A 22,950-nucleotide genomic window follows, 5' to 3' on the forward strand; every position below is an offset into this window, starting at 1 on the left:
TGAAGTAAAGACCTATGAACTTTGGCCCGACCTTTTGTAAATGCCCAAGGATCCCAAAGATCTGGATGGTGCTCAGAGCGTTGCTGGCATGTTATCAGCATGGCTTTCATTGTGATTAAGCTTTTTAATCTGTGTTCTGTACGTACAGATTGAGAGTGACCAAAAAATGAAGACTAAAAAATTTGAACGTTATTGCTCATTCGGGGGTATTTTATTTTAGACTGTCGAATTATGATACAACTTGATTATTTCCTCTTTTCTTGGAATAGTAAAAAATGAATCGGTGTCCAATCCCATAAAAGCGCAGATGGGTGTGGTGAGTTCTGCATACTGACTGAAGTGTAAATTAAAGAGCACAGACGCAGCAGGATCATTTTCATAAAGACCAGCATAATCTTCCAAGAGCAGTGTCTGGTTTGGACATGCTTTTTTGTTGGTAAATAATGGCACAAATACCAGTAAATTGACTAGCACAAACTTAAGTAAATCATATTGGTTGATGACTCATTTAAATGCTCTCCTCCCATAAAATTGGCATCTGAAAGGTCAGCCGCAAGAAAAACCCTGTTCAAGCCTTTTCAGTGCTAATTTTTCACTGTGTGGCTTTAGTAAATCCTGACGGCAGTTTTTAAACACCAAAAGAGGGTTTGCGCTGACACAAGCTGTTAGTAAATCTGTTCTTGTATTGAAGAAGTGTTAGTGTCCCATTGTCATGTACTTGCTTGACTTGATAATCCAGATGAAAGAAGCTTGATGGAGATGAATGATGAAATCACATTTAACAAACACAAAGAACCATCTCAAGAAACACCAATACAAAACATTAACACAAAGCAAAGAAGAGAAGATATCAGAAGGTTTATATACACAAGATGACAATGGGTTAAATAAAGGACAGGTGTAGGTGATTAGTTGAAATGACAATAAACAAGGGCAACTATAGAAATGAACAGGATAACAATGGAGACCAGGAAAACAGGAACTAAAAACATAGGAATTGAACATATCAAAATAAGAGTCCATGAATATATAGACAGTATTCGTGAGAGGAGGGAGGTGGAGCAGAGGCAGAACAGGGGGAGAGGTGGAGGGCCATGTCCATGTGGTGGAAGTGGGCCTAGAGACCAGGGTGCCATCTCCCAGCACAATTTCAAGAGCGTGGAGGAGATACCAGGAGACAGGCCATTACAAGGAGAGCTAGACAGGGACGTAGAAGGGAAACAACCCAGCATCAGGTCTGGTATCTGCTCCTTTGTGCGAGGAGGGAGGAATAGCCCTGCTAGAGCCCTATAAAATGACCTACAGTAGACTGGTGTGCATGTTTCTGACCAAATGATCAGAAACAGACTTCATGAGGATGGCATGAGGGCCTGAGATCCTCTAGTGGGACTTGTGCTCACAGCTCAGCACTGTGCAGCTCGATTGGCAAGTCTGTGATTGGTTCACGTTGAGCATGGTACCAGACGTCAAGGAGAGAGTCTGGAGATCCCGTGGGGAACGTTATGCTGTGTGTAACAATATAAAGGCATGAATGGTTTGACAGTGGGTCAGTAATGGTCTGGGGAGGAATATCCATGGAGGGTCACGCAGACCTCAATTTGCTAGTCAACGATTCCTTACTGCTGCTGGGTACCGGGATGAAATCCTCAGAGCTGTTGTCAGACCTTATGCTGGTGCAGTGGGCCCTGGGTTCCTCCTATTCCTCCAATTCACATGGTTAGTGTGTAGGCAGCTTTTAGAAGACGAAGGCATTGATGGCATTGACTGGCCCACACATTTCCCAAACCTGAATCCAATTGAGCACCTCTTGGACATTATGTCTCGGAGCATCCAAAGCCATCAAGTAGCACCACGGACTGTCCAGGAGCTCACTGATGCCCTGATCTGGGTCTGGGAGGACGGTATTATGAGTACACAGGCATGTGGGGGCCATACACACCACTGACATACATTATGAGTTTCTGTGATGAACTTGCTAATATGCAAGTTAGATCAGCCTGTAACTTCAGTTTTTATTTTTTTTACACTGTTCAGTCTGTTGATGATTTTGATTTCCAAATCACATAATTTTGTTCTTAACAAATGATAGTATGTATATAAATAAAGATTTTCATCCCTTAATTTTGAGCAGCTAGTGTATAAAATATATTATTTACATCTTTAAACAGCATTTTGCTCATGCAATTAAGAGACAACCTTGATTTTTTTATGTAACTTTATATTTTATTTAGTCCATGGATATATTATATTATAATTAGTTAGATTCTATAATATTATGAGACCTTTATCAAATAAGAAAACCGTATATTTATCAATTATGTTAAATGTGTAACTGAATTAATTTGTTATATTTTATTAATGCATTTATTTATTATACATTTATTAAGTAATTTATTATAAATATAACAATTTTATAGAGAGATACATAAACACACTGCATTCATAATTTATTAATTATTTTTGTATTACATTTTTAAAATATATTTGTATGTTGTGAGTGAGGCGGGAAGTTGGTATGGCCGAGTGCGTATCGACCTCTGTCCACGGTGCTGGATTTTATAACTCGTGTCCATCACTATCTGTAACAACTGCAATATAATCCAATCAGGTCTAATTGTAGTATCTTAAATGACACAATTTGCTTTTATGGATAGATTTTGCTATGCATAAGAGTGCCATGTTATAGGTGTGACAGTAATGAGCAGATAAGTGCGGTCAAGGTGTCGTCGCCACTGCAGCATCCGCTCTGCGGCTGCTCGTGCTGCTGCCGCCGCTCACAGTCCCGCAGACAAAGTCATGGAGGGAGGGAAGTTGTGAGGCTAAGAAGTGGGTCTACATCCCCGCGAAACGGGCAAATTAGAAACAATGGCGGAGGCTAATCCACTCAGGGGACTGCCCCGGATCCAGAGGGCTGCGGTAAGATGGATTCTTCTCTGTTTTGGACCAGGTTTTTAGCTGCAGAACTGACAAACGCTACCGCGGGCGCTGGGTGGGAGTCTTGTGTGCTTTTTTAACGAGAAAATATAAACAAGATCACGCGCGCGCGTTTGTAATGTTAACTACTGTGATAATTATTGCAGTCAGCAACGGTATGTTTTACATTTGATTACAGTCATGTGAAATTATCGCTACGTTTTTAAATCACACCTGGCCACGCTTGCTCCATCCATGCGTGGGTTATGACTAGCGCAATAATGATATATTATATACTTTTTTGTGGCTGTGCATCTGTTTTAATGCTAGTAATATGTACCATAAGGGTACATTTTAACCTCTGATGATTAAGACTAGCAAAGAAATCAGAGTGAGAAGTGAAAAGTGTGAGTGTCTCTGATGAAGTTTATTGGTCATCTGTCTATCAAAAAAGGAGAAGACAGACAGACTACACTTACTTGTCAGCATTAGTAGGTTAACAGTCAACAAATTCAGCCTTGGATTTCCATGGACATTGATTGTCTTCTTAGGGTCGGGAAAAGTGCATAGTAGTCAGACTGAACTTCTTGCTTTAATCAGCAAGAAACATGTTACAAAAGGCATTCCCCCCCCCCCCCACACACACATTTTTAGCTTTTTATAGGCTTTAAAAACACATTTTAATTCTAAATTGAGCTCTGTATACTTGATATTACGGTAACTTTTTCTGTGATTACTTAGTTACAATTTAAATATTTGCATCCGTGTGGGTGTCTGACCTAGATTTCTACATGAACACATTAGAAGTGGGAGGATGATACAAGCAGCCACCTTGCTGTTTATGATTAAATTGGTGTCATATTAGGCCTCTTATTACTCTTTAAATCACCCTGAATTATAACAAGTTGAACTCCTGAAATATTACTTCTCTTCTTCAGATGTCATTCCCTGGACATTTGCATTTGGTTCTAGTACTGAGGCCCAAAACCCACCTTCAGACCACTGGAACAGACCTCGGTTTCCGCTTCAGTCAGGACGACTTTGCTCTCAAGATGCCGGTAAGAGCTGAGAAAATTCCCTTGTGGTACAAAACAATAAGTTCTGTTAAGACTACTGTCGTCAAAGATTATTTACAATTTAGATTATAGTTTAGATTGGCAATATGGTTCTGTTCTGGGCAAAAATTCCCTGTGCAAAGGAGGGAGAGCAGCGATAAACCCCCTTAGGGCAAACAGAACAGAACCAACAATGTATTACAGATATCATTAATGTCAATATTAAAATGTACAACCTAATTCAGGAATTTAGTCTGATTCAGGGATATATATATATATATATATATATATATATATATATATATATATATATATATATATATATATATATATATATATATATATATATATAATATATACTGCATATGTGTGAATGCTGTGATAGACATCGTATCCCTATAGGTTGACAATGCGAGCTTGACTGCAATCTTAAAAGCAAAGCAAACATCAAGTTGTTGCTATAATAGAGACCAGTCATTCATTTTAATCCTCACTGATTATGTGGGACAATATTTAATAGATGACATCTATTTCTTTTAATCTTTATTTATCCATAACAAGGCCATTAAAAGGCCGTTCCACCTTTACATGGTTAGTGTGCTTGACAAATGGATTTCTAATCTTATTTAATTACATTTTCATTAAATATACTGTGCTTAATTAATTCCCTAGCTATTTTCTGCCTTATTCAGATGATAATGCTGAGCTCCCTGTCAGACCTGCTTCGCTTCATTGATGAAAATCAACTGAGCACTGAGTTTGGTGGTAACCTGGAGCAATGCCATAGTGACTGGATAGTTCTGCGAACGGTAAGCATTCTGTTGTGTAGTGTAACAGCACATTGATTTCATGCAGGGAAATTACAAGTCATACTATAACAAAAAATGCTCACAAAAAGGAATTAAATCACAAAATTCCATTGTATGTGTCACTATTGAATGCTGATAAGATAAATAAATCCCTTACCAAATGATAATTAGTTTACTTCCTATTCATTAGTTGTGATTTGCAAATATAAATATATTTATTTCAGATTTTAGAAAAGTAGGCTTTGATTTAAGATTGCAATAAATGCTGAGTAATGCATATTTCTGTCTGTGCTGCCCCCTCCAGGCCATAGAGAGTTTTGCAGTGACGGTGAAGGAGATCGCTCAGCTGCTGCAGACGTTCGGCACAGAGCTGTCTGAGATTGAGCTACCGGATGAAGCCAGTGGCATTGAGTACCTACTCAGATCACACACTGAGAAATACAGACAGATGAAGGTATGGGGATGAGCCTCACAGCTGAGTGGGCCTGTGTATTATGCACATAAACAGTCTAATTTAAATGGTCTAATTTATCAAATGCAAATTCTATTATCATTACAGCTATCTATCAGCATAACAATTGTTAAATTGAACAGAATTTAAATTAAAAGTTAAATAATATTTTTTTTAAATAATGTTTACCACATCTTTGGCAAATCCTAAAACTTATTCACAAGTTTGAATCTCAAATAGGATTTCAGACTTGGCAAATACATTATATTGCCAAAAGTATTGGGACACCCCTCCAAATCATTGAATTCAGGTGTTCCAATCACTTCCATGGCCAAAGGTGTTTAAAATCAATCACCTAGGCATGCAGACACTTTTTGTGAAAGAATTGGTCGCTCCCAGGAGCTCAGAAGTCAAGCGTGGTACTGTGATAGGTTAACACCTGTGTAATAAATCCATTTGTGAAATTTCCTAATTACTAAATATTCCACCGTCAACTGTTAGTGGTATTATAACAAAGTGGAAGCAATTGGGAACAACAGCAACTCAGCCACTAAGTGAAAGGCCACGTAAAATCACAGTGGGGTCAGCGCATGCTGAGGTGCACAGTGTGCAGAAGCCGCCAACTTTGTACAGAGTCAATATCTACAGACCTCAAAACTTTGTGTGGCCTTCCGACTAGCTCAAGAACAGTGCATAGAGAGATGGAATTGGTTTCCATGGCCTTGGAGCTCACCAAGCCTGCGCCACTGGACTCTAGAGCAGTGGAGACATGTTCTCTGGAGTGATGAATCATGTTTCTCTGTCTGGAAATCTGTAAAGTTTGGTGGAGGGGGATTCTGGTGTGGGGTTGTTATTCAGGGGTTGGGGTTGGCCCCTCAGTTCCAGTGAAACAAACTCTTAATGCTTTAGCATACCAAGACATTTTGGACAAGGTCCATAAAGATGAGCAAGTGTGGTGTGGAGTAACTTGACTGGCCTCACAGAGTCCTGATAGAACACCTTTGGGATGAATTAGAGCGGAGACTGCGAGCCAGACCTTCTCGTCCAACGTCATTGCCTGACCTCACAAATTAGCTTCTAAGAGGAATGGTCAACAATTCACATAAACACACTCCTAAACCTTGAGGAAAGCCTTCCCAGAAGAGTTGAAGCTGTTATAGCTGCAAAGGGTGGGCCACCTCCATATTAAACCCCACGGATGAAGAATAGGATGCCATTAAAGTTCATGTGCATGTAAAGGCAGGCATCCCAAAACTTTTGGCAATATAATGTTAAATATAAAACACAATGACTGTATGTTTAATAAAAAAGTTGCTAACATGTAAAAAAGCTTTAATACTGATTTTTATTTATAAATTTGTAAGTTATGGTTGAATGAGACATATAATTTAAAACTTTTACAGGATGACATTAGGTCAGTTATGAGGGAAGGACGTCAGCTGCTCTCAAACCTTGAGGCCTCAAAAGCAGCGGAAGGTGCTGCAGCAGAAGACAGAGACATCAGCCAAGACAAAGAAAGAGTGCAGAGGTACAAACAGTATTACTCACCAGCAGAGTAAGTAAGTCGGCTCTTTGTGTAAAAATTCATCATGTTCCATTTGTTTATTGCAGACTTGTGGCACAGTTACGGGACATGGAAATGGCTTTTGATGGCTTTTTTGAGAAGCACCACCTCAAGCTTCAACAATACCTTCAACTCCTCCAATACGAGCTGAGCTTCCATGAGGTACAGACCATTGTTGAAGTAACAAGCTAAACGGGGTGAATCTGTACTAACTTAACTACATTAACATCATTGCTTCTGTAGTAACAAACTTTTCCATAGATTTGCGGTAAAGCACAAACAAGCTGCATCGCTTGTCATTGTACTTCACATGCTACTGTACCGTAGATCAAGTCCGCCGCGAGCTGAGGTTTAATGTGGTCTTTCAGCTCTGACGATCATATTGTATGTAGCGCTGGGAAGTCTTTTTTATAGTGATTCTGTTCTAGTGTATTCACCTCTAACATATGATGAGCTGGAAAACCTGATTCATTCTAGTAAATTTATTTGTCTGAAATGGTCCGGTTTCTTTTGCATTGGAAAGTCTGTTTAATTTTAGTGAATCAGTTCATTCGGGTGGTTATTGTAAATCAACAGAAAAAGGTCATTTGTGTCAAGTCTTTATGTTCATTTTATGAACATATTACTACATATTATGTGTTTAATACAAGCTATTAAACAGCTGGTACTTGATTCCATAATTGCAGGCACATTTGGTGTCCAAAGTCTTTTTATCTGCTTTTTTCAAATGGTTATATTATTAATTTGTTACTCATTGTCATGGCTCACAAGATGTTACAGATCATAACAGTAGTAATAGGATCCGGCATATGACAAAAAGATTTATGGCTTTGACCTTTTGACCTTTTGCCCGATTGAACTTCCGGGGTCACGGTCATGGAGGGGTTTCCGGTATGATTTATGACGTGACCTTTTGACCTTCCGGGGGTTCATGGGGATTACGGGTATAATTTATGACTTGCCCTTTGACCTTCCGGGGTTGATGGGGATTACCGGTGTAATTTATGATGTTTTGACAGATGGTTTTATCCTTTGAAGAGGGTATGATATATATTTGTGACAGAAAGTTTTATCCTTTGAAGTTCGGGCTATCAGGACCCTCCTCCTCCTCATTATCATGCTGTACTGTGAAAAAACTGTCAAGTGTATCTCACACAAGCATTCTCTTCTTTTCAAATAATATAAACGAAAATCTACCCCGCAAAAGTTGAATGTTTATAAAATAGTTTAATAAAAAACAATAATGAACCAACCATTTCAGTTTTAAATAAAATGGAGTCACAAAAAAAGCACTCGTTTATAGAGCAATGTTTATAGAGTCGAAGTAAAAACACACTACTTATAAAGCAATACAATGTATGAAACGGTTCAAACTAAAATCATTTAGAGATATTATTTAGTAATATCATAATATTTAGAGAGTCTGCATCTAACATTCCACATCTTTTTTTAAACAAAGTTCCCATACCATCCAGGCATCCTATTTCCTGAATGTCTCCCGACATCCTCTCTTACCATGGGCTGGGTTTGTGGGTGTGTATTCCTGACACCTTGTTGCCATCCGCTACAGATCTCGCCTAATATATGGCACTATTCGTCACTTTTGAAACGTACCTCATCCGTGGGAGTTGGGCTATAGGGCCTCACAGGTCATGACACGCGTTAAATGTTTATAGAGTTGAAGAAAAAACATACTGCTTATGAAGCAACGCAATGTATGAAACGGGTTAAAAAAAAATCATCTAGAGATATTATTTAGTAATATCATAATCATAATATTTAGAGAGTCTGCATCTAACTTTCCACATCTTTTAAAAAATAATTAAAAAATTAATTAATTAATATAATTTATAAGCTTTGTTTTGTTCTATAAAATTAACTTTTCTCTATTTTAAATGAATAAAAACAAATGTTACTAAAATTATTTGAACACTTTTAGTTATAGTTTTAGCTAAGTATAATAATAAATATAAAAAATAAATAAATATAAAAATACCTTTCATTTTTAGAGAGTTGAAGAAGATAAAAAGCAAATAGTTTAAGCCAAAACACCCTCCGATCCTCCCAGAGTACTCCACTATGAAGCGAATGCTTCAGACCCTCTCTGAACGGGAGGGGTTAGAGCTGAGACTCTGTGCATCTTAACCGGTCATATCTTATACTACTACTACAATAGTCAAACATTTTATGGTGGCCGTGATCTAGGATTGTAAGTCGCATATGATTTTACTTTTCTTGCGTCTTCCAAACTGGTCTTCATCAGTGTGGAAACATACACTTTACATAAAATATACTATCAGTTATCTACTCAAAATGCGTAGAATTTTGAAAATATAACCATGTTGTTGAGACAGTTTGTCTGTTGGTCAACATGAACAGACTTTGGAGAGAGCAGATGACGCTTGCAGGGAGATTGCCCTTTGACCCCAACGATTTTGCAGGCCCTGCAAGGTAGTCATTCATTTCAGTTGTTATTCACCAAAACAGCACAGAGTGAATCTTTAACATTTAAAATTGTGCATAAAAACCTTACAATTAAACTTACATTTAAAGATGGTACATGTCCCATGGATCTATATTTTACTTTTCTTAGTTCTACAAAGTTTCAATATCAATTAAACTCCTAGTTGACGATAATGTTTGCTGCAATGCACACAACTGTAAGATACACTACATATGTAAGATAGCAAAATAAAACACTGTATGACACTAGTTTAAAATTTGAAGAAAGTTTACCAAATGCATCTACATATCCGTTGTGTTCTGACACAAAGCCGTTAATTGGTACGTTTTGTTTTATAAAATGTACTTTTCCTATTTCTGCAAAGTTTCATGCTACTTTTACTTGCCTGATAAAAATGTAGTTAATACATTGTGAAACAAGACAATCACGCTACCAAATACATTTGATTTTAAGAAAAAGCAATGTTTTAAAATACAACTAAACAAGATGATTTTCTCTTTTGACAAACTATTAGAAAAAATACTTTCTCTGTGATGTTGGAATAGGCCTAGGTCTTTTTTAAGTATCACATCAGGCATGTAACAATCATGCGGTACAATGATCCAGATGAAGCTTCTTATCAAACAAAGACAATTATATTTATCTTTCACTTGTGAATATTTGTACGCTACTATCACACTTACCATTTTTAATAGTCTTTACTATTGCCTTACGCATCCCAATCCAGCTAAGTTATGCGTTATTTCAACTGTTTATGTCTTTTTCCTTTATTATTTTTGGCACAATTGAATCGATATCGATTAAAGCTTATCGGCATTGCTTCTTCCCTATACGGATACAATCCAAACATGTTCTTTGTAGGAATTATGTGGGACACAAAACTCTGCGTAAATTCAAGAGGCCTAGAGTAAGAAAGCAGTGACATTGTATAAGAAAAAGTGTCCGCTTTATTGCCATACGCATTTTTTCCCCCCATTGCCTATTCTTAGTCATATGATCAAGATTACTGTTCACATTTTATTTGCCCGGCGGTATTTGTTTTTAGGTAAAGATTCCTATCTGGTCGTTGTCAGTGCAAGTTTGTGCAAATCATTTTAAGCATTTTTACTAAACGTCTGACTAAACTTATTTGTTTTCTTTTGACAAACCTACATTTTCAAACGATTCACCTCCAATGTTCCACAACCACAGGGAAAACATTTTGTTTTGCAACACTCCTGAAACCTAATCTTAGTGAATTTTTCTCACCTAGAACACAAAACTTTGTTCATACCAAACAAGTACGTTTTACACATGTTGACTATTTAACTATTTTTTGTAGGTATCATGACATTTTAGAGGAATTACTAAAATATTAAAACACCAAGAATCACAATGTTTGTTGATGATGTGATTGTCATATTTAGTTACATTTCAGATGACCGTTTTGTTTGTTGAAATTTTTTGGCATAGGCTCTTCTTTGAGCACCATCAACATTATAGGAATAAATGAAAATTAAGAAATGACACGACAGTCTTTCTATTTGACAGTGTTTGACTAAAGTGATATTTCTTTTACTGTCACTACAGTCTCAGTCTCATCTACGATGAGGAATCACATGAACCGTCACCGTGAAAAGTAAGTCTGCTGTTCTACAGCTGGAACATATACGCCTGTTGCATTCATTAAAGTTTGCGCTTGTTAAACAAAGTTAGACTCCTCTTATAAAGGTTATAGACACATTTTGAACATTAGCCTTATACGCGTTTTATCCATGCACAAATCTCTATGTAATTCGAGAAGTACATTTACGAAAGTATCATTTTATAATCAATTTAGGAAAAAAACATTCACAAGCAATTGTGAAAGTTTGTTATTTTGGATTTGTAAATAATGACTTTTACTACTCCACCAGATAGGCATGAGGTTTAGATGATTTTAAATGTGTGACCAAACTCTTCTTTTGACAAACCAACATTTCAAATTATGTAACGAATCGTTTCTTTCAACATCCCACTTGACATTAAAGATTGTGACGTGTCGTCAACTATCATCGACATCTGACCCTGACGTCCGACACATCGGTTGTAATAAACAAGATGTGCTAAAAATTCCATCTGATTTGTTAGCGGGATAATACCACATCAACATAACCTGTTCCTGTTTTAGGTTCTAGGTCAATTCAAGCATAATCTTTATGCAACAATTAGTACGCGTGCACAATTTACCACAAATGTTTACCGCGGATAAGATAAGAGACATTCAGCTACAATGAAATCATAATACAGAAATCCTTTCTTCTGATCTATTGTAAAAGTTTGTAAAGTAGATTTTTCCCTGCCAGTAGAGGACAGTTTTACATTTTGTTTCGAAGACTACTCTTTCAGCAGAGTCAAACAGGCATAATACGGCATTAAAAAAATTAAACTATGTTATTTTAGGGGGTCTGTCTGCATAATGCGTCAACATGAATAGCGAGTCTTGATCTTTTTGAAATATTACGTTTACCATCCACACAACAGGGGTTAGAAGCCGTGACATGATTAATCTCACTGAGTGTGTTAAAGCGGCTGGTGTTTTATGGCTATCGAAAGCACCACATTCTTGTTAGTCACATCAAAGCTACAGCCCCTACCTACATAATTTAGTAGGCCTATTTAAAGAAGTTAGGAAACGGTCTGCAACTCTAGCGTTACAATGACTACTGAAACATCTTTGGTGGGTGTAACACCGACAAGAAGTTCTGTTGAAACGGTAGAAAACCTTCCTTACGCACTACAGAAAAAACAGAGGATCCATTTGACCAAGTTTCTTCATGAAGATGAAGATTTTGTCAAACAGGAATTTCTGCTAGGTGACGTTTATATCGGGGGGTTTGTTTTTGACAAGACATCACACACGGTCAAACTCTACGCCATGGAATTTTTTGAAGAAGAACTTACATCGGAGACACCTTGTGTGCTTTTCTCCGCTAAAGACTGGTCATTTTTCTACAACCGTGTTTGGAGCGATCTTAATGGGGTTGCTAGTAAAACCTATTACATAAACGAATGGGATGGAGCGACGCCCAATGTGAGGTACAAGGTGACAAAGGACAGTAAGGAACCAAAGCCTGATGATTACGTACTCGTATCAACCTGCAGGAACAAGACGCTACATGAACAAAACCGCCTTAAGTTGCGTAAATGTTATGAGGAGGCCGAAATTCGAAATTCAAAGTATTGGCTTCAAAGCAGCAGTGATTCCGACTCTGATAATGACTTCCCAATTCCAGAGGACTACCCTTTCGAATGCTGTACAAAGAGTCTTGTCCTCTTGTGGAGTGACATGCCTATGCTGCACAGCACCTTTTCACTAATAGACATGTTCTTTAAGCTGAGTTATATGTTGAGTGATACTGAATGATCAATCAATCAATCAATCAATCAATCAATCAATCAATCAATCAATCAATCAATCAATCAATCAATCAATCAATCAATCAGTATTGGCGTATTACATGGTTAAGTCCTTTGTATTGAAAATATTAATACGTTTCAGTAAAACCATGCAGTATTTTAGCAATTACATTGTAATTGTAATGTTCCTTGTTTTGTGTTACTTGACATTATCTTAGTTTTTTTGTTTATTGGAACCAATTTCAATCCCCTCTATGTTACAAACTTAATAATGATTCACTCAAATTGTAGAATATTGTTTAAAATTGTTTGTATTTTTTGAAAAACATTAAAATTATTATTGATGTGTTACATAAAATATGCGCATTGTGTTTTAATTTTTCTTGAGACAAATTAATATGACTATGTCAGTAAAAGTCTTTAACTGAAAATATCATCTTAGCATTATCTTAAAAGTCTGCACAAAAAGAAATTTCAAGACTATCTAATTTCTGTTTTTTGTTTTGTTTTGTAAATCATAACTGGACTGCGTTACAATTATACACTTCTCTCTGGTGACATGTAGGACTTTTAACATGCGGGTACTTGTAGGACACAATCTGTAAATCTGTCATTTTCCAAAACTCGAATCACAATTCGCACGACGACCTTCTGTTTTTACCACACATTAACACAATCCATGTTGGTTTCACACAATATCCAGTCATTTAAAATAATTCTAAAATGCATACATTTTCTGTTCACACATGCTTAGCCACTACCAAAAAATCATGGTTTCTTCCGGTCTTATTTACAAATGCTTAAACAGTACGTCACAAATGAAGAGCTAATGGTCCAATCTTTAAATATAGTATAAAGCCTCTACTTCTGCAACAACAGCAGCATCTTGAACGTATTGGAATACCATATAAAAGAAAGACCGAAACAACTGATAAGCATAGTAGATCTCTGAAATATTTTCTTAATTGTATTAAATATTTTAACAGCTTCTATGTTTGAAATCATTTAAGATGATTATTATTTACCTCCTAAAGAATCGGCGTTGCGAGCTGTCTAATACTGTTTGTAACAAGCTCAGACATTGTTCATAAAATAATCACAAATGATTGAACCTTTTATTTTTTAATAAACCGTTTCTGGACCTTGATACACTTAAGCTCTCTCCTAAAATTGAAGAACAAGCTGCTCAAGCAAGCTCTTTGAAAAGCAAGCTGCTTGGTTGACTTGTTTCTCTTTTTTTTGTACTGTGAATGTTCATAGGCATTTATATGCCTTATTGACTTGCTTTTTTTATTATTATTTACCCTGTGACATCTAAAATGTTCATTGTGTGCAACCTTTAGACTTACATTTCTATTAGTTGCATGTACTGCACATTATTTAATAACGAGGGTTGCCATCATTTGATAACTGTTTTGAAAAAATATTTTTACATTTTAAACATTTCAGAGATCGTGCGAATTGTGATTCGAGTTTTGGAAAATGACAGATTTACAGATTGTGTCCTACAAGTACCCGCATGTTAAAAGTCCTACATGTCACCAGAGAGAAGTGTATAATTGTAACGCAGTCCAGTTATGATTTACAAAACAAAACAAAAAACAGAAATTAGATAGTCTTGAAATTTCTTTTTGTGCAGACTTTTAAGATAATGCTAAGATGATATTTTCAGTTAAAGACTTTTACTGACATAGTCATATTAATTTGTCTCAAGAAAAATTAAAACACAATGCGCATATTTTATGTAACACATCAATAATAATTTTAATGTTTTTCAAAAAATACAAACAATTTTAAACAATATTCTACAATTTGAGTGAATCATTATTAAGTTTGTAACATAGAGGGGATTGAAATTGGTTCCAATAAACAAAAAAACTAAGATAATGTCAAGTAACACAAAACAAGGAACATTACAATTACAATGTAATTGCTAAAATACTGCATGGTTTTACTGAAACGTATTAATATTTTCAATACAAAGGACTTAACCATGTAATACGCCAATACTGATTGATTGATTGATTGATTGATTGATTGATTGATTGATTGATTGATTGATTGATTGATTGATTGATTGATTGATTGATCATTCAGTATCACTCAACATATAACTCAGCTTAAAGAACATGTCTATTAGTGAAAAGGTGCTGTGCAGCATAGGCATGTCACTCCACAAGAGGACAAGACTCTTTGTACAGCATTCGAAAGGGTAGTCCTCTGGAATTGGGAAGTCATTATCAGAGTCGGAATCACTGCTGCTTTGAAGCCAATACTTTGAATTTCGAATTTCGGCCTCCTCATAACATTTACGCAACTTAAGGCGGTTTTGTTCATGTAGCGTCTTGTTCCTGCAGGTTGATACGAGTACGTAATCATCAGGCTTTGGTTCCTTACTGTCCTTTGTCACCTTGTACCTCACATTGGGCGTCGCTCCATCCCATTCGTTTATGTAATAGGTTTTACTAGCAACCCCATTAAGATCGCTCCAAACACGGTTGTAGAAAAATGACCAGTCTTTAGCGGAGAAAAGCACACAAGGTGTCTCCGATGTAAGTTCTTCTTCAAAAAATTCCATGGCGTAGAGTTTGACCGTGTGTGATGTCTTGTCAAAAACAAACCCCCCGATATAAACGTCACCTAGCAGAAATTCCTGTTTGACAAAATCTTCATCTTCATGAAGAAACTTGGTCAAATGGATCCTCTGTTTTTTCTGTAGTGCGTAAGGAAGGTTTTCTACCGTTTCAACAGAACTTCTTGTCGGTGTTACACCCACCAAAGATGTTTCAGTAGTCATTGTAACGCTAGAGTTGCAGACCGTTTCCTAACTTCTTTAAATAGGCCTACTAAATTATGTAGGTAGGGGCTGTAGCTTTGATGTGACTAACAAGAATGTGGTGCTTTCGATAGCCATAAAACACCAGCCGCTTTAACACACTCAGTGAGATTAATCATGTCACGGCTTCTAACCCCTGTTGTGTGGATGGTAAACGTAATATTTCAAAAAGATCAAGACTCGCTATTCATGTTGACGCATTATGCAGACAGACCCCCTAAAATAACATAGTTTAATTTTTTTAATGCCGTATTATGCCTGTTTGACTCTGCTGAAAGAGTAGTCTTCGAAACAAAATGTAAAACTGTCCTCTACTGGCAGGGAAAAATCTACTTTACAAACTTTTACAATAGATCAGAAGAAAGGATTTCTGTATTATGATTTCATTGTAGCTGAATGTCTCTTATCTTATCCGCGGTAAACATTTGTGGTAAATTGTGCACGCGTACTAATTGTTGCATAAAGATTATGCTTGAATTGACCTAGAACCTAAAACAGGAACAGGTTATGTTGATGTGGTATTATCCCGCTAACAAATCAGATGGAATTTTTAGCACATCTTGTTTATTACAACCGATGTGTCGGACGTCAGGGTCAGATGTCGATGATAGTTGACGACACGTCACAATCTTTAATGTCAAGTGGGATGTTGAAAGAAACGATTCGTTACATAATTTGAAATGTTGGTTTGTCAAAAGAAGAGTTTGGTCACACATTTAAAATCATCTAAACCTCATGCCTATCTGGTGGAGTAGTAAAAGTCATTATTTACAAATCCAAAATAACAAACTTTCACAATTGCTTGTGAATGTTTTTTTCCTAAATTGATTATAAAATGATACTTTCGTAAATGTACTTCTCGAATTACATAGAGATTTGTGCATGGATAAAACGCGTATAAGGCTAATGTTCAAAATGTGTCTATAACCTTTATAAGAGGAGTCTAACTTTGTTTAACAAGCGCAAACTTTAATGAATGCAACAGGCGTATATGTTCCAGCTGTAGAACAGCAGACTTACTTTTCACGGTGACGGTTCATGTGATTCCTCATCGTAGATGAGACTGAGACTGTAGTGACAGTAAAAGAAATATCACTTTAGTCAAACACTGTCAAATAGAAAGACTGTCGTGTCATTTCTTAATTTTCATTTATTCCTATAATGTTGATGGTGCTCAAAGAAGAGCCTATGCCAAAAAATTTCAACAAACAAAACGGTCATCTGAAATGTAACTAAATATGACAATCACATCATCAACAAACATTGTGATTCTTGGTGTTTTAATATTTTAGTAATTCCTCTAAAATGTCATGATACTACAAAAAATAGTTAAATAGTCAACATGTGTAAAACGTACTTGTTTGGTATGAACAAAGTTTTGTGTTCTAGGTGAGAAAAATTCACTAAGATTAGGTTTCAGGAGTGTTGCAAAACAAAATGTTTTCCCTGTGGTTGTGGAACATTGGAGGTGAATCGTTTGAAAATGTAGGTTTGTCAAAAGAAAACAAATAAGTTTAGTCAGACGTTTAGTAAAAATGCTTAAAATGATTTGCACAAACTTGCACTGACAACGACCAGATAGGAATCTTTACCTAAAAACAAATACCGCCGGGCAAATAAAATGTGAACAGTAATCTTGATCATATGACTAAGAATAGGCAATGGGGGGAAAAAATGCGTATGGCAATAAAGCGGACACTTTTTCTTATACAATGTCACTGCTTTCTTACTCTAGGCCTCTTGAATTTACGCAGAGTTTTGTGTCCCACATAATTCCTACAAAGAACATGTTTGGATTGTATCCGTATAGGGAAGAAGCAATGCCGATAAGCTTTAATCGATATCGATTCAATTGTGCCAAAAATAATAAAGGAAAAAGACATAAACAGTTGAAATAACGCATAACTTAGCTGGATTGGGATGCGTAAGGCAATAGTAAAGACTATTAAAAATGGTAAGTGTGATAGTAGCGTACAAATATTCACAAGTGAAAGATAAATATAATTGTCTTTGTTTGATAAGAAGCTTCATCTGGATCATTGTACCGCATGATTGTTACATGCCTGATGTGATACTTAAAAAAGACCTAGGCCTATTCCAACATCACAGAGAAAGTATTTTTTCTAATAGTTTGTCAAAAGAGAAAATCATCTTGTTTAGTTGTATTTTAAAACATTGCTTTTTCTTAAAATCAAATGTATTTGGTAGCGTGATTGTCTTGTTTCACAATGTATTAACTACATTTTTATCAGGCTAGTAAAAGTAGCATGAAACTTTGCAGAAATAGGAAAAGTACATTTTATAAAACAAAACGTACCAATTAACGGCTTTGTGTCAGAACACAACGGATATGTAGATGCATTTGGTAAACTTTCTTCAAATTTTAAACTAGTGTCATACAGTGTTTTATTTTGCTATCTTACATATGTAGTGTATCTTACAGTTGTGTGCATTGCAGCAAACATTATCGTCAACTAGGAGTTTAATTGATATTGAAACTTTGTAGAACTAAGAAAAGTAAAATATAGATCCATGGGACATGTACCATCTTTAAATGTAAGTTTAATTGTAAGGTTTTTATGCACAATTTTAAATGTTAAAGATTCACTCTGTGCTGTTTTGGTGAATAACAACTGAAATGAATGACTACCTTGCAGGGCCTGCAAAATCGTTGGGGTCAAAGGGCAATCTCCCTGCAAGCGTCATCTGCTCTCTCCAAAGTCTGTTCATGTTGACCAACAGACAAACTGTCTCAACAACATGGTTATATTTTCAAAATTCTACGCATTTTGAGTAGATAACTGATAGTATATTTTATGTAAAGTGTATGTTTCCACACTGATGAAGACCAGTTTGGAAGACGCAAGAAAAGTAAAATCATATGCGACTTACAATCCTAGATCACGGCCACCATAAAATGTTTGACTATTGTAGTAGTAGTATAAGATATGACCGGTTAAGATGCACAGAGTCTCAGCTCTAACCCCTCCCGTTCAGAGAGGGTCTGAAGCATTCGCTTCATAGTGGAGTACTCTGGGAGGATCGGAGGGTGTTTTGGCTTAAACTATTTGCTTTTTATCTTCTTCAACTCTCTAAAAATGAAAGGTATTTTTATATTTATTTATTTTTTATATTTATTATTATACTTAGCTAAAACTATAACTAAAAGTGTTCAAATAATTTTAGTAACATTTGTTTTTATTCATTTAAAATAGAGAAAAGTTAATTTTATAGAACAAAACAAAGCTTATAAATTATATTAATTAATTAATTTTTTAATTATTTTTTAAAAGATGTGGAAAGTTAGATGCAGACTCTCTAAATATTATGATTATGATATTACTAAATAATATCTCTAGATGATTTTTTTTTAACCCGTTTCATACATTGCGTTGCTTCATAAGCAGTATGTTTTTTCTTCAACTCTATAAACATTTAACGCGTGTCATGACCTGTGAGGCCCTATAGCCCAACTCCCACGGATGAGGTACGTTTCAAAAGTGACGAATAGTGCCATATATTAGGCGAGATCTGTAGCGGATGGCAACAAGGTGTCAGGAATACACACCCACAAACCCAGCCCATGGTAAGAGAGGATGTCGGGAGACATTCAGGAAATAGGATGCCTGGATGGTATGGGAACTTTGTTTAAAAAAAGATGTGGAATGTTAGATGCAGACTCTCTAAATATTATGATATTACTAAATAATATCTCTAAATGATTTTAGTTTGAACCGTTTCATACATTGTATTGCTTTATAAGTAGTGTGTTTTTACTTCGACTCTATAAACATTGCTCTATAAACGAGTGCTTTTTTTGTGACTCCATTTTATTTAAAACTGAAATGGTTGGTTCATTATTGTTTTTTATTAAACTATTTTATAAACATTCAACTTTTGCGGGGTAGATTTTCGTTTATATTATTTGAAAAGAAGAGAATGCTTGTGTGAGATACACTTGACAGTTTTTTCACAGTACAGCATGATAATGAGGAGGAGGAGGGTCCTGATAGCCCGAACTTCAAAGGATAAAACTTTCTGTCACAAATATATATCATACCCTCTTCAAAGGATAAAACCATCTGTCAAAACATCATAAATTACACCGGTAATCCCCATCAACCCCGGAAGGTCAAAGGGCAAGTCATAAATTATACCCGTAATCCCCATGAACCCCCGGAAGGTCAAAAGGTCACGTCATAAATCATACCGGAAACCCCTCCATGACCGTGACCCCGGAAGTTCAATCGGGCAAAAGGTCAAAAGGTCAAAGCCATAAATCTTTTTGTCATATGCCGGATCCTATTACTACTCATAACAATATAATATTTTATGTAAAAAAGTGTCTTATATAGCTGAAAATCATGATTTCTTGTCCATATTAGTGTATTTCAGTTTCACGGATCATTGTCTAATCAAAATATTTTATTATACTTTTCTTTTGGCAATATTTAATTTATTTTATTTATAAAAGCCCCAAATAGTAATATTTCTAATTCTACAACATTAAATTAATTAAAAATAACGTTTATCTTATAAAAATCAATGCTGATAAATCTTCAATTCTGTTACCATGCTTTGCTTTTCAATTGGCTGAATAATCTCCCATATTTATGTAAGATACAGGAAATCATGTTACTTTCTCTCTATGATCAGCACTGTGTGTTCTCTCTGAGAAAATATTTTAATCTAACAAGTTCTTTCATCAAGAGTAAAACATTAAAACAGAATGTACCACACAGTGGGTTGTTCAAAACTTTCATTAGTGCCATGTGCTCTTGGAATTTATGCTAGCAAGAGTTTTTGGCTAAATGGTTAAAATGGTCAATTCTGTTATGAAGGTAGAGCAACGTTGCCACTATGTAACATAATTGACAGTCACAAACAATAGTTGTGAGTTGACAAACAATACTAAAAAGAAATTTTTTCCATTAAAGGGTTAGTTCACTCAAAAATGAAAATTCTGTCATTAATTACTTACTCTAATGTCGTTCGACACCCGTAAGACCTCCGCTCATCTTCGGAACACAAATGAAGATATTTATGTTGAAATCCGATGGCTCAGACAGGCCTTCATTGACACCAATGTCATTTCCTCTCAAGACCCATAAAGGCACTAAAGACGTCGTTACAAAGCCCATCTCACTACAGTGATCTACAATCATTTTATGAAGACACGAGAAGAGTTTTTGTTGCGCAAAAAAACGAAATAACGACTTATATAGTGATGGGCCGATTTCAAAACAATGTTTCAAACGGTTATTAATCAGCGTATTGGTTCATGATTCGGATCGCGTGTCAAACTGCTGAAATCACGTGACTTTGGCGATCCAAATCAAGAATCAATACGCTTCGGATTTGTTTTCCGAAGATGAAAGGAGGTCTTACGGGTGTCGAACGACATTAGGGTAAGAAATTAATGACAGAATGGTCATTTTTTGGTGAACTAACCCTTTAAAAGTAAAAAAAGGAAGTAACTTGTGTTTGGCAAACACTGCATTATTAACATTGAATATGTTTTCAATAAGATACTAGAAAGATTTGTTAGTGAACAGTTTTTTCCCTCAACTTTTTGAAATTCAAAATGTATCTATTTTATAATTGTATATAATATTTTTTTGTGAAAACCTTGAATTTATGCAATATACAATATTTATCTTAAATGCATTGTTGAAATGAACGATTTGGTCTGTGCATAGATGGAGGCCATTCTGGAGAAACTCAGTACGCAGGAGAAAGCCATTGCATCTGTGGGGACAACAGTGTCCCAGACGGAGCAGCTGCTCAAAGACCTCGAGATGCTGGACACCACAGCAGAGGTTTAACATTTTAATGATTCAAAGATTTGACCTTCTCTTTTTTCACCAGTAAACTTTCATAGAAAATAAAAAGAAACCTTTTTCTGAGATTGTACTTCAATTCAGATTGCATTACACACCACAGATGTTGATTGACGCTGATGTTGAGAGCTGAGAAGGTCAAACCTTTTGACCTGTATTTGAACTGATATACACTAGTGTTTGATTAATAGCTGAGAGTGTTCTGTTGTTCTTGCAGGATGAAATGGGCCGTGCTCAGATTATTATTCTGCATGGGCACCAGCTTGCAGCAAGTCATCACTACGCTCTTGCCCTAATAGTTCAGCGCTGCAACGAACTGAGGCATCACTGTGACACTCTCACAACAGCTCTGCGTGCCAAGCGGGCGTCTCTCACGCGCATACGAGACCTGCTATTACGGTTGGAGGAGGTATTAACTATGCAAAACACATATGCACTAATATATGCACTTCATTCAAAGCACATACAGACTCTGCATTTCTCTGTATGGGCAGACTGTGCGTTGGTGTGATGAGGGGGCCTATCTGCTGGCTAACCAGCTGCTGGATAAGTTTCAGTCCAAAGAGGGGGCGCAGGCAGCCCTGCGGGACATTGAAAAACTGATGGAGACGATGCCCTCAGTCCTGCGGTCTAACCCGGACTTCCTCAGTCTGGAGTTTGAAGCGATACTCACTCCACAGCTACAGGTACTGACACACCTGAATACAGCACAAACACACACTCTTAAAAATAAAGGTTCTTAAATGTTTTTTGGCAGGGTGTCTGGTTCCATGAAGAACCTTTAATATCCAAAGAGCCTTTCCATTGCACAAAAGGTTCTTTGTAGGGCGAAAGGGTTCTTTAGACTATAAAATCGTTCTTTAAAGAACCTTTCACAAAACGGTTCTTGGGGGATCCAAAAACGGTTCTTCTATGGCATGCATCACTGTGAAAACACATTTTTGGTTCTTTCTGGCACTTTTATTTTTAAGGGTGTACCCTTTGAGACTCGTAGTGAAAATGCTTCTGCTTTGAAAAAGACGTTTAATTAAAATATATGCATGAATTTTGTCATCTCTTTCTGAAATGAACCCTCATTTGCTTTAAAGTCACGATGGAAAAAAAAATGTAGGATGTGTCTATTCATTGGTTATTGACTGTATGGATGCAGATCTGAATGCAGTTTATTATTAGAAGGGGCGGAGTTTAAAGGGGCGATTCACCCAAAAAATGAAAATGTTTTTCCAACCCTGTATACATTTAATTCTGCTGAACACAAAGAAAGTTTGTTACCAAGAATATCTCGGCAGCCATTGACTACCATAGTATTTCCCCCCCTACTATGGTAGTCAGTGGCTGCAAAGATCTGCTTTTTGTGTTTCTTAGAAATTCATACAAGTATGAAACGACATGAGGGTTATTAAATGACGACAAAAGTTTAATTTTCACAATCCCTCACAGTAACCCATTTGTTTCTTTAAGAAAGCAAGAAGATTAATTCAAAAGTAAATTAATTTCCTAATTCTCGGATTATCTTCTGAGAAAAAGACGCCACATACTGTACGTCTCCTCAAGAGTATCAAAACTGTGCTCAGATTTCCACATTCACAAACTGCGATCAGAAATCAGAGATTAATCTTAAACATTTCTACCATTATCTG

At 36.2% G+C, this 22,950-nt stretch overlaps 1 protein-coding gene across 1 annotated transcript in view; it reads left to right on the forward strand.

Annotated features, from left to right (window-relative positions):
- Nucleotides 1-2,511: 2,511 nt before the first annotated feature.
- LOC137062786 (proto-oncogene DBL) overlaps nucleotides 2,512-22,950 on the forward strand; it is a 33,657-nt gene continuing 13,218 nt past the window's right edge. The window contains exons 1-9 of the mRNA XM_067433694.1: nucleotides 2,512-2,916; nucleotides 3,852-3,971; nucleotides 4,661-4,777; nucleotides 5,082-5,231; nucleotides 6,632-6,756; nucleotides 6,840-6,954; nucleotides 21,170-21,289; nucleotides 21,528-21,719; nucleotides 21,805-21,996. Coding sequence (XP_067289795.1) covers nucleotides 2,866-2,916; nucleotides 3,852-3,971; nucleotides 4,661-4,777; nucleotides 5,082-5,231; nucleotides 6,632-6,756; nucleotides 6,840-6,954; nucleotides 21,170-21,289; nucleotides 21,528-21,719; nucleotides 21,805-21,996 — 1,182 coding nt within the window. The 5' untranslated portion in view covers nucleotides 2,512-2,865. The remainder of the gene's footprint in view (nucleotides 2,917-3,851; nucleotides 3,972-4,660; nucleotides 4,778-5,081; nucleotides 5,232-6,631; nucleotides 6,757-6,839; nucleotides 6,955-21,169; nucleotides 21,290-21,527; nucleotides 21,720-21,804; nucleotides 21,997-22,950) is intronic.

Source organism: Pseudorasbora parva, chromosome 23, assembly GCF_024679245.1.
Source record: "Pseudorasbora parva isolate DD20220531a chromosome 23, ASM2467924v1, whole genome shotgun sequence".
In the NCBI taxonomy this organism is placed as follows: Eukaryota; Metazoa; Chordata; class Actinopteri; order Cypriniformes; family Gobionidae; genus Pseudorasbora; species Pseudorasbora parva.